This window comes from Macaca nemestrina, chromosome 7 (assembly GCF_043159975.1).
Source record: "Macaca nemestrina isolate mMacNem1 chromosome 7, mMacNem.hap1, whole genome shotgun sequence".
NCBI lineage: Eukaryota > Metazoa > Chordata > Mammalia > Primates > Cercopithecidae > Macaca > Macaca nemestrina.
In genome coordinates this window covers 7660037-7676007 of record NC_092131.1, presented here as the reverse complement: position 1 = coordinate 7676007, position 15971 = coordinate 7660037, and the positions used below count along the sequence as shown (strand labels likewise).

General features: G+C 43.8%; 1 protein-coding gene across 7 annotated transcripts in view; it reads left to right on the top strand.

Annotated features, from left to right (window-relative positions):
- The window catches only part of LOC105467426 (Enah/Vasp-like), a 174940-nt gene that overhangs the window by 109121 nt on the left and 49848 nt on the right, over window positions 1–15971 (top strand). For all 7 annotated transcript variants that reach the window (XM_011717025.2, XM_011717022.3, XM_071099611.1 and 4 more), the window contains exon 2: window positions 4114–4282. In XM_011717025.2, the coding sequence (XP_011715327.1) occupies window positions 4114–4282 (169 nt within the window). The remainder of the gene's footprint in view (window positions 1–4113; window positions 4283–15971) is intronic.

Sequence of the window (15971 nt, the reverse complement as noted above, 5' to 3'; positions counted from 1 at the left end):
TGTGACTCTGGAGAGCAGCGAGTTGCATGTCACTCAGAACAAGGAGGGATTGTCTAAATTAAAACCATTTACAACCAACAGGTTGCTTTGGAGAATAGTAAGTTAAGTTTCCTATCCCCTAAAGCTCAGTGTGGACTTGTCAGGGCAGCTTCATTGGACATAAAAGTGGATTCGTGTCTATAGTTCTTTTCAGCTCTGAGATTATTTAGTGAGCATTTATTAGGCACCTGCTCTGTGCCAGGTTCTGACACAGGTCAAAAGTCTGCGAAAGGAGAACGGCCAGGAAGGATAGAATAGAAGCATCTCAGACCACATCACAGTGTGGAGAACATTTGGGCCAGGCTGATAGAACGTCCCCAAACCAAGGCTTCCCCCACAGAAGGGTCCTGTATTGGGCAGGAATGGGTTGGCACTGGTCCCCCTGCCATGTTCAGTCAGTGGCTAGGAGCAGCCTGGGAGCAGCATGGCCTCCGTGCACCTGCTCCCATAGCAGGTTCTTTTCCAGGGTGACTGAAAGGCACATTTCCGCGGCTGCCACACAGGGACTCTAGAAAGCATTGCCCCTCACACAGCACCTTCCCAGAGTGCTCCCCCAGAATCATCTCAGGGGCTCTGTGGTCACCTTCTAGCAAGTGGTAGAGCTGGGCTCCAACTCTGTGGTCACCTTCTAGCAAGTGGTAGAGCTGGGCTCCAACTCAGATCCCTCTGATTTAATAAGACCCATGTTTTGTTAAGCAACACCATGCTGCATCTCAGGATCTCTCCTAGCTCCTGAGACAGCATCCAGAACACACAGCTACTTGTCGACTGTCACAGTTTGCAACTGAGTGTACCAGAAGCAGTAAGTGCCAGAATTTAGCCCATCACTTGATTTATGGCTCATTTACGTTGGGATAGAACTATGATTTGACCCAACGTCTATCGGTTCTGGGTACAGTTTACACTTTTTTTTTTTTTTCCGAGACGGAGTCTCGCACTGTCGCCCAGGCTGGAGTGCAGTGGCGCGATCTCTGCTCACTGCAAGCTCTGCCTCCCGGGTTCACGCCCTTCTCCTGCCTCAGCCTCCTGAGTAGCTGGGACTACAGGCGCCTGCCACCATGCCCGGCTAATTTCTTGTATTTTTAGTAGAGACAGGGTTTCACCGTGTTAGTCAGGATGGCCTCGATCTCCTGACCTCATGATCCACCCGCCTCAGCCTCCCAAAGTGCTGGGATTACAGGTGTGAGCCACCTTACCCGGCTATTTATTAATATCATTATTATTTTTTTGAGACAGAATCTTACACTGTCACCCAGGCTAGAGTGCGGTGGCACAATCACAGCTCACTCCAGCCTCAACCTGGCTCAAGTGATCCTCCCACCTCAGCCTCCCAAGTAGCTAGGACTGCAGGTGCACACCACCACACCTGGATAATGTGTTTTATTTTTTGTAGAGACAAGATCTCACTATGTTGCTCAGGCTCGTCTCAAACTTCTAGGCCCAAGTGATCCTCCTGCCTCAACCTCCTATAAGTTCTGTGATTACAGGTGTGAGCCACCATACCCGGCTAGTTTACTCTAATTACTAGACTTCCTGAGGACAGGGCCCCAAAGACTTAACTAGGGGAGGAGCAACTTTACCTAAGCACATTCTCTTAAAAGATAACGTTGTTTCAGGCCCCAAAACACAGAGATGGTAACTGCCACCCTCTTAAATATTGTGGAATGAATGATGAATTACAGGGAAGAATGATGCAGCACAAATTGCAGACCAAAACCCTTATGATTCACTCTGAATACATCTGTCCACAGATGTGCCCAGGACCCTCAACACAAGGCTGGGACAGCTGAGGTCAAGTGTGCCCTAGGCTCCTAAATGCCAGAGACAGAGCCAAGTAGTCAGCAGCAAGATGGAGACCCAGCAGTGCAGGCATTCAGAGCAGGCCCGAGACCTGGCACTGGCCCTCACGCCGTAAGATGTGCATGGGGTTCATTCAAAGTGAAATTGAGGGAATATGTAGGGGAAGGCCTTATATATGGCACTGTACACAAAAATATTGTTTAAAAGTGTGATAATAATCCATATACTGGATCATCCGCAGTCTCCAAGAAGTAGGGGAGTTGGACCATGAGAAAGCTCAGCCCTCTGGAACACTGAGGAACTGCCTATGCTGGTCAAGTTGAGGTTTCCAAGTCACAGAGACTAATCCTATAAAAACCACTGTTTTTTGTTTTTTGTTTTTTTTGCTTCGTCTTATAACCACAGGGCTAGGGGTATAGATCTTTGATCTTTATCAAATACTTGGTTTGCTTGTCTTCTTAAGTGTGGGGAAGTGAACATAATACGACTTTTTCTCAACTGCTTGTTCTCAGCATTCTAATAATCCACTGTTGTACACACTTTGCTTCTGTATGATTGCTCCCAAATTGTCGGGCATTACAATACTGTTTGCAGTCCCTCGCTGTCTTTACGCAGCCTCGCGTGCTGATGACCCCTCCTCATTGTGGCCAGTGTGCCTACCTTCAGGAAGCAAGATTCCCTCTTTAAAAAAAAAAAAAAAATAGGAACGAAGGAGTATTGCTTTTTTAAATTTTGGAATTCTAATATGCTGGAGAAGATGTTAAAGATTAGTAGGCTTATGAAGAGCCAGTGGGCTCCGAGAGACTTCCTCTGAATACCGTGGCAGGAGTTTTAGTGTGTTAATTTTAGTGATGGCCATTTTATCCTTCCAGGGGCTTCTTCCCTGCTTCTCTGTCATATTTTGAACAAATGAGATTTCTCTCTCTGTGTGTGTGTGTGTGTGTGTGTGTGTGTGTGTCAGTCAGTCTCACTCTGTGTGTGTGTGTGTGTGTGTGTGTGTGTGTGTGTGTGTGTGTGTGTCAGTCAGTCTCACTCTGTCTCCCAGGCTGGAGTGCAGTAGCATGATCTTGGCTCACTGCAAGCTCCACCTTCCGGGTTCATGCCATTCTCCTGCCTCAGCCTCCTGAGTAGCTGGGACTACAGGTGCCCGCCATCACACCTGGCTAATTTTTTGTATTTTTAGTAGAGACGGGGTTTCACTGTGTTAGCCAGGATGGTCTCGATCTCCTAACCTCGTGATCCACCCCCCTCGGCCTCCAAGAGTGCTGGGATTACAGGCGTGAGCCACCGCGCCCAGCCGCATTTTTCTTTAGATCACCTAAATATTTCATTGCCTGTGTAGCCTGTCTGATGCTACCCTAGTATAATGCCATAAATGAGCATTTTGTTGGATGTGGCAAAGAATATTATTTATGTCATATGCTCTAGAATCAGACAGAAGTGGGTGGAAATCCCCAGTTTAATCACTGAATACCTGTGTGAACTTGTATACATCTTTGCAAGTCTCTGAGCCACTTTTTTCTCATCTAAAAAATGGAGAATGGAGGTAATAAATAGCTGCTTCTTAAGTCGTGAAGCTTAGGTGCTTTAATGCGTTTTTTCTCTCTCTTTTTCATTTTATTTTATTTTATTTTATTTGTTTTTTGAGACAGAGTCTCGCTCTGTCGCCCAGGCTGGAGCACAGTGGTGCAATCTTGGCTCACCACAACCTCCATCTCCTGGGTTCAAGCAATTCTTGTGCCTCAGCCTCCTGAGTAGCTCGGATTACAGGCATGTGCCACCATGCCCAGCTACTTTTTGTATTTTTAGTAGAGATGGGGGGGGCATCTCACCATGTTGGTCAGGCTGGTCTCAAACTCCTGACCTCAAGTGATCTGCCTGCCTCAGCCTCCCAAAGTGTTGGGATTACAGACGTGAGCTACTGTGCCTGACCACATTCTCTTATATAATACAGTACATGGAATGTTGTGAACAGTTGGCAAATTATAATTGTAATTCCTTTCTTATTCAAGCAACTTCTCCCCTGAAAACAAAGCTGTGAGTCTTCCAAGCTATTGAAAGTTTTGGCACAGAACCTTCTCTCCATTCTGCAAGCTCCTTAGAGAATGTAAGCTCATCACCTCACCAGACGGTTCTTCTATAGACAGTTGGAAGTTCTGGCAATTGGAAAGTTTCTTTATGTTAAGTAGCAAATGACCTCTATTTCAGAAAAGGACAAAGTCAACTTCCATCCCCTGTAGCTGAGGCTGACACCAGTTTTTTCTTGCTCCGCAGTGAACAGAGTATCTGCCAAGCCCGGGCTTCCGTGATGGTCTACGATGACACCAGTAAGAAATGGGTACCAATCAAACCTGGCCAGCAGGGATTCAGCCGGATCAACATCTACCACAACACTGCCAGCAACACCTTCAGAGTCGTTGGAGTCAAGCTGCAGGATCAGCAGGTCAGTGCTGGAATTACAGATTATACCCGTGAGCCTGCGCACCACCTCCTCACCACCCACCCCTTACACACACCTATCATTAAGAGGTCAGAACAAAAAGGTCAATATTCGGAATCAGAGGACCTGGGCTCGGATTATGACTCCATATCCTCATACTTCAAGGTATGACACCTTAAGCAAATTGTTTTCTGGATTTCACTTTTTACATATGTTACATGGAGACAGAAATCCATACCCTCCCTATTTCACTGTGTTATTGTCAGATTAAAATAAATAATAGATGTGGGAAAGCTTTGGAAAAGGTAGTATTGCAAAAATGTGTTCATCTTACTCACATGTAAGGTGGCTATTAAGATTTGGGGTTCATCAACCTTCTAAGTCTTACTTTAGAAAGAGTATCAAGATGATTGGGAGAACCTGGGGTCATTTCTCTCCCTGATAGTTCAACCTAGGCAAATCAGATAAGATAGTTTGTGAGTGTACCTGGTAAATACCTACGTAAATACGAGAGAACAGTCATGTCCACCTGTGTCGTGAATAGTCCTACACACATAATTAATGGCAAAAGAACCTGATGTGACATGGCCTAAAATAGGGACGTGGAGAAACAGGCTGTTTAACCTGTTTAACCACAGTGACTTTGGTTAGTTCGGTGCTCTCCCTCCGACTCTCTTCTTAGAGATTCACAAGGGCATTTATAGCAGTGAAGTTAACAGATCTGTAATTATAGCATTTGTGAAAAACTCTACATAAACAGCATCTTGTGGCAGCCTTAGTGGGTCAAGCTTCAGCTAAGTTGAGCGGCAGGTTAGCTGCTATCTTGGAAAAAATCAGCAATCAGAAGAGAGAGAACAGAAACTCTGGGTTCTGTTTTAATGTGTTGCCTGTTGATTGGGTTTTTGCTTTAACCAAAATAGCCGTATTAAGTTTCAGATGCTCATGGCTAACAGAGACATCCCTACCCCAGGACCCCTGATAAAAGGTAGTCTTTGTCGCCAGGCACGGTGGCTCATGCCTGTAATCCCAGCACTTTGAGAGGCCGAGACGGGCGGATCACAAGGTCAGGAGATCGAGACCAACCTGGATCACACGGTGAAACCCCGTCTCTACTAAAAAATACAAAAAAATTAGACAGGCATGGTGGCAGGCGCCTGTAGTCCGAGCTACTCAGGAGGTTGAGACGAGAGAATGGCATGAACCCGGGACACGGAGCTTGCAGTGAGCCGAGATCGCACCGCTGCACTCCAGGCCCGGCAACAGAGCAAGACTCCGTCTCAAAAAAAAAAAGAAAAAAGAAAAAAGGTAGTCTTTCTAACCTTGAAAGCTTGGTACCTCCAGAGGCATCCCTTTCCCTTGTTGATGAGCCTTAATGGTATAATGGTATAAATGTCTTTCTAGAAACCTTATAGAAGCTGCCTTCCTAAAATTCCAATTCACTAATTCTAGATCTGCCTTTTAGTGACACACTGTGCCACACATTGCAGGATATACAGAACCTTTGGACCCAATTATGGTGTCAAAAATATCTCAAGTTTTCAGAACACCTGGTGGTTGGGGCTTGTGAGGGCAATACCTCCATATCTTTGACACAAGGTCCATTAGGTACGGTTCCTGAATCATAGTAGATGTTCCCTAAGTGATTACTTTTATTATGACAAGTTTTCCATTCCCTTCCTGCCTCTTGGTTGCCCCCCAGGGCATAGTAGGAAGACAGCATGGTGTACTGGAAAGGGCATGGGAAGGGAGAGCTCCCCAAAACCCAAACACCGCCTGTTCTCAGGGACCTCAGCACCTCACAGCCTCCTTCAGAGGAAACCACATGTTGAGAAAGAGACCTTTCCCCCGCCCCGGGAGGGACTGACAGCAGTCTTCAGTGGTGTCCTGTTTAAATTTGGAGGGCTATGTTGATTCTTAGAGGCCTCCTGGAGTCTGATTGAGAAGTTCGGAGCACAGCCTCCCACTTGGAATCGCATGTTCAGGAGACAGGCTGTCAGACAGGATTGAGGGATGGGGCATGTTTAGCTAGGAATGGAAAAGAGATTCTTGGTAAACCAAGACATTAGAGAAAATGGCAGGAAATCTGGTCCATAACAATTTTTAGGGACCTCAGTAGAACGACCGATTTTCACAGATTTGGTTTTAGCCCGTGTGGACTACCACCTTAAAGTGGTCAGACATGTTAAGAAAGTCAAAGATTCCGGTTTTTATAACTAAATAGGGATATCTTACATGTTTAATGCTCTTTATGGTTAATGGAGCACTTTTCATGTCTGTTATTTTATTCTCCCAGTAAGGATAATGATACAAGAATTATTATCACCATTTTGCTGAATAGGTAGACATAAAACCAGGTAATCAGTTGTGGGGAAAATATATAGTAAGTTGTGGTACCATTAGCCAAAATCTAACTAAATCGCACATTCAGGGTGAAAAACCTAAAGGATTTTTAGTTGAGAATGAGTTTTGGTCACCAAAAAATGTGGCTGTTGCAGTGGCTCATGTCTGTAATCCCAACACTTTGGGAGGCCAAGGCAGGTGAATCACTTGAGCCCAGGAGTTTAAGACCAGCCTGGGCAACATAGTGAGACCCCATCTCTACAAAAAAAAATATAAAAATTAGCTGGGTCTGGTGGGGCATGCCTGTAGTCCCAGCTGCTCAGGAGGCCAGGTGGGAGATTCTGTTGAGTCCAGGAGGTTAAGGCTTCAGTAAGCTGTGATCGCGCCACTGCATTCCGGCCCGGGTGACAGGGCAAGTGTCTCAAAAAAACAAAAACAAAAAATGTTAGTGAGTTCTCAGGCTGAATTAGTAGTAGAGTGAATTGATAGAGGTAGAATAAATTAATAGAGGTGGAGTGAATTTGTGGAGGCAGAGGTTCAGAAGAAGGGAGACTACTGTCCTGCTCTGGTCTGCATGGGTCATTCTTCCCACAGAACGCTGGTACCGCATCTGAGTACAACAAACTGGAATCTACAAGAAGAAGGGCATCCAAACTGGTGAAAGATCTGAAAGTGGTATAATATGGGGAACAATCAAAGGAGTAACAAGAGATATTTACTTGGAGAAGATAGAAACTGAAGGGGGCATGACCACAGTTTTCAAGTCTCTGAAGGGTGCCATGTGGAAGAGAAATCTCACTTTCAATGTGGACCCTGGAGAACAGAACTAGGAATATTGCATGGATGCTATAATGAAAAAGATTTTAACTCAGTAAAAGGATGAGCTTTCTTACAAGCATACCATTGAAAGATGGAAACTATTACATTGCCAGCCTGAGAGGTAAGATTCTGGGAAAGATAGTCTATCATCAAGTAGAGATTTGGATGAGATGAGACCTCTAAAGTCTTTGCCAGTCTGTAGATTCTGTAGTTTTTAGATCCAGGTATATATGGGGTCAAGAAGATAGTTCTCCACTATCAAGCATCTTTCTTTTTTGTAAAGGACTCTTGACTCTTTTTACCCAGAAGCCCCCAGAACGTGTGAAGACAGTACAGTCATGCACCCCGTAACGACGGGGATACATTCTGAGAAATGCGCCCCTGGGGGATTTTGTTGTCTTGTGAGTGTGCTCACACAAACCTAGATGGTACAGCCTACTACACACCTGGGCTGTATGGTACAGCCTGTTGCTCCTAGGCTACACACCCGTACAGCATGTCACCGTACTGAATACTGCAGGCAGTTGTAACAGTGGTATTTGTGTGTGTAAACATACGTGAGTATAGAAAAAGTATAGTAAAAATACCATACTATAGTCTTATGGGACCACCATCGTATATCGTCTGTTGTTGACCAAAACATCTTTATGTGGTTCATGATTATATTTGGAGTTGCAAGACCTTTCTTTAAAAGAACAGGAAAGGCACCCTACTTACTCCTACATTCCCCAGAATAAAACTTGTGCAAACGTTGTAATTATGGGCTGCTATGCAAAAAGTTCGACATTTTAAAATGTTCATCCTTCAGCAAGTGTCCAGATCAGTTCAGCCAAACCTTGGAGAATTATTTTTAAAATAAAGCTGATAAGGAGATCCCAACAAGCCTCCAAAAACAAAAAGTTGAAAGTGAACAATTGGAAACAGATAAACCTTACAAACACTAGCCAAAAGAAATTGATGTGGCTATGTTAATATCAAAGTAGACTTTAAGGCAACAAGTATTCCTAAAGATAATGACAAACTTTTGAATGATAAAAGGGCAGTTGAAAAAGAAGTCATAGCATCTCTACATTTGTATGAATCCATTCATATATCTTCAAAACACATAAAGCAAAAATCTAAAGGGAGAAAGGGACAAATTCAGAAGCATAGCTGGAGATTCTAATCATACCTCCAAGCTACTGATTGAATAAAGAAATAGAAATAAGTAAAGACAGAAAACTTGAATCACATTGTTAACCAACTTGAGCTAATTTACATTTGTAGAAACTATAGCCAACAACTGTATGATGCATAGTCTTTTCAAGTAAACATAAAACATTTACTGAAATAGACCATATGCTGGGCCATAAAGCAAGTGTCAAGTTAAATAGGATGGAACTCATACAGAGTATGTTCTTTGACCACAGAGGAATTAAACCAGAAATTAGTAACAGAGGGTAACTTTTAAAATCTCCAAATGTTTGGAAATTAAGTAGTGTAATACTGGATGAACCATGAGACAGAAAAGAAATCACAGTGTAAACTAGAAAATATTTTGAACTGAACAGTAATGACAATATAACATAGCAATACTTGTGGGATGCAGATAGAACAGTACATATGAGCTGGGCGCAGTGGCTCATGCCTGTAATCCCAACACTTTGGGAGGCCAAGGAAGGAGGACCACCTGAGGCCAGGAGTTTGAGACCATCCTGGTCAATATGGAGGGACTCCACCTGTACCAAAAAAAATTTTTTTAATAACTGGGTGTGGTAGCATGTGCCTGTAGTCCCTGCTACTCAGGAGGCTGAAGCTGGAGGATCACTTGAGCCCAGGAGTTTGAGGCTGCAGTGAGCCATGGTGGTAGTACTGCACTCCAGCCTGGATGACAAAGTGATACCTTGTCTCAAAAACAAAAAAGCCCCAAAAAGGTACATATGGGGAAATTTGTAGCTATAAATGCATATATGAGAAAAAGAAGAATGTTTGAAATTCAGTGATCTATGCCACTATCTCAAGAAAGTAGAAGAAAAATGACAGCAAATTAAACCCAACAAAAATAGAAGGAAGGAAAAAATAAAAACTAATGAAGTAGAAAGCAGATGTATAATAGAGACACACAAAATATCTTGGTTTTTTTGAGGGAAAAAGTTGGTTCTTTGAAAAGTAAAATTAATAAACCTCTATTGAGAGTGAGAAAGAAAAACACAAATTGCCAATATAATGAATGAAAGGGGAAATCACTACAGATCGTAGAAACATTAAAAACATAGGATAACATTATTAATAACCTTATGCCAGTAAACTTGACAGCTTAGATAAGATGGACATATTCCTTGAAAAACATAAAGAAGAAACAATGCCAATTGTACATTACTCCTTCAGAGATGAGAGAAGCAAAGTCCACTTCTTATGGTGTCTTCCTATAAGCATGCTGTATAACCGGGATACAAAAACTGCACAAGAACCTTACAAGAAAAGAAAATTGCAAGCCATTATTTCTAATGAACGATAATGCAATAAGTAAGCCTGAACAAAAGATTAATGACTTGAATCTAATAATGTATTAAAAAGAAAATTTTGACAAATACGATTTATTCCAGAAATGCAAGATTAATTTAATGGAATAAAGCCGGAAAACCATAAGGTCGTCTCACAGGTGTAGAAAAAGCATTTAGTAAAATTCAGTATCCCTTCGTGATAAAAATTGAGGAAACTGTAATTAAAAGATAAAAGTGATTTATTTAATCAGATAAAGGGTATCCTCAAACAACAACAAAACAAAAACTATAGCTGATATCATATTCAGTATCCCACTTGCCCCCTGAATTCAGGAACAGGACAAGAATGTTCACTGTCACCTCTCTGATTTAGCAGTTGGAAAGGAAGAAGCAAAACCATCTTACATCGCAGATGACTTGATAGTGTATGTGGAAAATGTGAAAGCTACAAACTATTATAGTAATATAAGAATATATACTAATATAATTATATTAAGTGAATTTGGCATGCTCACTGGATAGAAGATTGTGATATTATCATGTATGTATTAGTTTTCGTCCACACTTTCTAGCTGGTAGATTCCAGATCCCTTATTAGAATGTCGTCATGCTGCCGGCCTCACCTGCCGCTTTTCTCCCCAAGGCAGGAATCGTCCCCTGCTTTTCTGACTGGAAACTGGTCTTAACGAAATTCCCTGACCTACCTTGTCTGATTGTAGGTGCTAAGACCCTCATTTCAGAATGGGTTCTGCCCCATACCCTGGAGGAAGGAATGCTGCAGAGAGGCCAAGGAGAATCTGAATAAACAGGCCTTGCTGGGTTTCCCCACTCAGTCTGTTAGTGTGAGATCATACCCTTTTTGTCCAGTCACATTTCTACACAGTGGTCAATCGTACCTATCCAGTGAAGTCTCCATAAAAGGCCCAAAAAGGCAGAGTTGGGAGAGCTTCCAGAGAGCTGACCTGGTGGAGGTTCCTGGAGGGGGCATGCCTAGGGAGGGCGGAGAAGCTCCATCCTCTTCCCACATCCTTTGCCCTGTGCATCTCTCATCTGCCCACTCATCTGTAGCCTTTGTTATGCCCTTTATTAAGAAACAAGTAAACCTAGGTAAGCTGTTTCCCTGAGTTTTGTGAGCACTCTAGCAAATTCATCAGACCCAAGGCAGGGATCATGATAACCCTGATTTATAGCCTATGGGTCAGAAGCACAAGTCACAACCTGCACTTGGACTGGCATCTGAAGTTAGGATAGTCTTGTGGGACTCAGCCCTCAACCTGTGGAACCTGATGCTGTCTCCAGGTACATAACATCAGAATTATAGAGGACACTTGATGTGTACTTGAGAATCTGCAGAATTGCTTACTTGGTGTGTGAGAATAGAGAATAGAGGCTAGGTGCAGTGGCTCTTGACTGTATGAGTGTACAACACTTTGGGAGGCGAGGCAGGAGGATCACTTGAGCCCAGGAGTTCAACATAGCAGCATAGCAAGCCTGGGCAACATAGCAAGACCTCGTCTCTACAAATAAAAAAGTTTTAAATTGGCCAGGCATGGTGGCACACACCTATGTCCCAGCTACTCCAGAGGCTGAGGCAGGAGGATCCCTTGAGCCCGGGAGTTCGAGGCTGCAGTGAGCCATGATCATGCCAGTGCACTCCAGCGTGGGTGATAGAATGAGAGCCCATCTCATTCTGGGGTCTGAAGAGAATAGGAAAAACACTTTAGTTTTTCTTATATCCTTACAAGTACCTATGTCCACTAAAAGACATGTATGAAAATGTTCGTAACAGTTGTATTCATAACAACCAAGAATGCAAAACTACCCATGTCCATCAGCAGGAGAATGGAGAAGTTGTGGTTAAAAAATGGAATACTGTGTAGCAGTCAATAAGAATTCAGCCAGACTCGGTGGTTCACACCTGTAATCCCAACACTTTGGGAGACTGAGGTGGGCAGATCACCTGAGGTCGGGGGTTCAAGACCAGCCTGGGCAACATGGTGAAACCCCATCAATACTAAAAATACAAAAATTAGCCAGGCATGGTGGCATACACCTATAATCCCAGCTACTTGGAAGGCCGAGGCAGGAGAATCACTTGAACCCAGGAGGCAGAGGTTGCAGTGAGCTGAGATTGTGCCATTACACTCCAGCCTGGGTGACAGGAGTGAAACTCCATCTCAAAAAGGAAAAAGAATGAAATATGGATATGTGCAATAACATGGTGAAACTCACAAACACTGTGTTGAAGGAAGTAAGCCAGAAACAAAAGAGTACATACCATATACCATAGGAGTCCATTTCTGTGTAGCTTAAGAACAGACATGGCTGGGTGCAGTGGCTCACGCCTGTAATCCTAGCACTCTGGGAAGCCAAGGCAAGCGGATCATGAGGTCAGGAGATCGAGACCATCCTGGCTAACACAGCGAAACCCTGTCTCTACTAAAAAATACAAAAAATTAGCCGGGCGTAGTGGCGGACACCTGTAGTCCCAGCTACTCGGGAGGCTGAGGCAGGAGAATGGCGTAAACCCGGGAGGCGGAGCTTGCGGTGAGCCGAGATCGCGCCACTGCACTCCAACCTGGGCAACAGAGCGAAACTCCATCTCAAAAAAAAAAAAAAAAAAGAAAGAACAGACATATTTTGCCAATGGTGCTAGAAATAAGAAACATGGTTATCTCTACAGGTGAGTGTTGGGTGATGGGTACTAAATGAAGCAGCCTCACCCAAAAGTGGACTTGCAAAAATGCACATGTTCAGGTGGATACTCTGACTCACTCTAAGCAGAGTAAACGAAGAGGTGGAACCATTAGGTACTGAGATTTTAGCTGTTGGCTGGTCAGGTCTGGCAATTAAGAAACACTGGCGGCCTCAACAGATGGTCAAGTGACATTGGCCTTTTGTCACTGCACATACGTCCAAAACACATTGCACTGGACTCCTGTTTTAGAAGTCAATTTTCAAATAATAAATACAAATTTTGTAATGCTCATGTCTCTCTGGCCATTTGGCTTACAGGGATATATCCTGTAGAAATACATCTTCACAAGACTATTCAGTGCAGTGTTATTTATAATATTCATCTTACATATGAGGAAACTGATATGAGCAACTTGTCTAAGGTTATACAACTGAAAAGTAATAAAGCCAGGGTTTTAATGCAGTACCCTCTGAGGTAAAACCCTCTGCTCATTCCTTGTACCTAGTACAACTGTCTTCAAAGCAGTTGTAGACTGTTGGGGGCTGTGTGTAGACACCAAACAGCAGCACTTGGTGAGCAGCCTTTGTACTGCGGTTACAGATAGAACAGAAACGGCAGGGCCAGGAGCCCTCAATCAGCGACCAGCCATGTGTGGCAGAGCCCAGAGAACTTACAGAACAGGGATGCATCCTCTAGAAAGGCTTCACTGCACTCTCCCAGTCCAAATCCTAAAACCTCCTGCAGTTGGAAGTGATTTGTGAGGCTCCAAAGCTTAGTGCTAGGACCAGAGAGGGAATTCTAGGAAGAAGGATTTCAGCTCATTATACAACAGTACCCCCCTTAGCTGTGGCTTTGCTTTCTGAGGTTTCACATACCCAAGTCCACTGCAGGCTAAAAATATTTAATGGGAAATTACAGAAATAAACAAGTCATAAATTTTTTTTTTTTTTTTTTTTGAGATGGAGTCTCGCTGTGTCGCCCAGGCTGGAGTGCAGTGGCGCGATCTCAGCTCACTGAAAGCTCCACCTCTCGGGTTCACGCCATTCTCCCGCCTCAGCCTCCGAGTAGCTGGGACTACAGGCGCCCGCCACCACGCCCGGCTAGTTTTTTGTATTTTTAGTAGAGACGGGGTTTCACCATGTTAGCCAGGATGGTCTTGATCTCCTGACCTCGTGATCCACCCGCCTCGGCCTCCCAAAGTGCTGGGATTACAGGCTTGAGCCACCGCGCCCGGCCATAAATTTTAAATTATGTGCCGTTCCAAACATTATAATTGTTCTATTTTATTATTAGTTATTGTTGTTAGTCTCTGACTATGGCTAATTTATGAGTTAAATTTTATCATAGGTATGTATGTATAGGAAAAAACATAGTCTATATAGGGTTCTGTACTACCCACATTTTAGACATCCACTGGGGGTCTTGGAACCAATTCTGCATGGATAAGCGGGGACTACCATACTGGAAAAAAAAATCACAAAGTCCTCAGCTTCTAAATCCAATTTTCCCATTAGCTTACTGTGTAACTTTGGACAAGTCACTCATTCTCCCTGGACCTCATTTCCCTACTGTAAAAAGAGCGGATTGAGTTAGATAATCCCTAAGGTGCTGTTTAGCCCCTTCAATGATTATCTGCTAGCCATACTATCCATATTCTGGATTAGGCATCAGCTGCCCCTCAATTCTCATTTCCTCCAAGAGCCACTTTGAGGTTTGGGGGAAAAAATATTCTCACTCACCTTAAGTTCCCCTCTAAGAGTGTAGCAAACCAGAGATCTCAAATCATAGAGTTCTAGGCCGGGTCCAGTGGCTCATGCCTGTAATCCCAGCACTTTGGGAGGCCAAGGCGGGACGATCACTTGAGGTCAGGAGTTCGAGACCAGCCTGGCCAACATGGTGAAATCCCGACTCTACTAAAAAAAAAAAAAAAAAAAAAAAAAAAAAATTAACTGGGGCATGGTGGCATGCACCTGTAGTCCCAGCTACTCGGAGGCTGAGACGGGAGGATCATTTGAACCCAGGAGGTGTAGGCTGCAGTGAGCCAAGATTGTGCCACTGCACTCCAGCCTGGGCGACAGAGCAAGACACTATCTTAAAAAAAACCATACTAAAGGCCCGGTGCAGTGGCTCACGCTTGTAATCCCAGCACTTTGGGAGGCTGAGGTGGGTGGATCACGAGGTCAGGAGATCAAGACCATCCTGGCTAACATGGTGAAAACCCATCTCTACTAAAAATACAAAAACATTAGCTGGGTGTGGTGGCGGGCGCTGCTTGGGAGGCTGAGGCAGGAGAAACGCTTGAACCCGGGAGGCAGAGGTTGCAGTGAGCCAAGATCATGCCACTGCACTTCAGCCTAGGCAACAGAGCAAGACTCCATCCAAAAAAAAAACCCATACTAAAAAAATTTTTTTTAAATCAAATCATAGGGTTCTAAGTTTCATTTCCCCAGAGTATCTCCTCAAATATCTGGAGACAGTAGTCGGGAGACACTAAAGCATCTTTTATCTTGCTTCAGTATCTCTTAACCATTCCTGATATAAGGTGGTTTCGAGACCTTCTTCAATTTTTAAAGCATTTTCCCCTGGCTTGCTTCAGTTCGCTACTGTCCACTAGAAATGCAACACCAAAAATGAAAACAAAAAAAACTTGAACACAGAACTTCTGATAGAGATTTACTAGGGCAGAATGGAGCAGCTTCTTCTCTTCCCTCATTCTGGTCACTGTACCAATATTAATGTGTCCTGTAATCTAAAGAGCTATTTTAACAACAGTTAACTTTGCTAGTTCTTATTCTCTGGTAGTTATTAGTTACTAGTTATTATTTACTAGTTCTTATTAGTCATTTTTCTGATGACCTATAACTAAACCTAGTCTCCCACAGTCCAGATCTTTTGTTTTAGTGGTGTATGCATGTGAATCTATACTCCTAGCACAAAGAGCAAAAAAATAGAGAACCACCCTGGAACTTGTGTGTAGATGCTGGCCAAAATATGTGCCTGTGAATATGTAACAATTAAATTGTGAAACAGTTACGGGTGGTGGTGGTGGTGGTGTTGTTTGAGACATAGTCTGGTTCTGTTACCCAGGCTGGAGTGCAGTGGCACAATCTCGGCTCACTGCAACCTCCACCTCCTGGGTTCAAGCGATTCTCATGCCTCAGCCTCCCAAGTAGCTGGGACTGCAGGCACCCACCACCATTCTTGGCTAATTTTTGTATTTGTTGTAGAGACAGAGTTTCGCCATATTGGCCAGGCTGATCTTGAACTTCTGACCTCAGGTGATCCTCCCACTTTGGCCTCCCAAAGTCCTGGGATTACAGGTGTGAGCCACCATGCCTGGCCTCAGTTACAC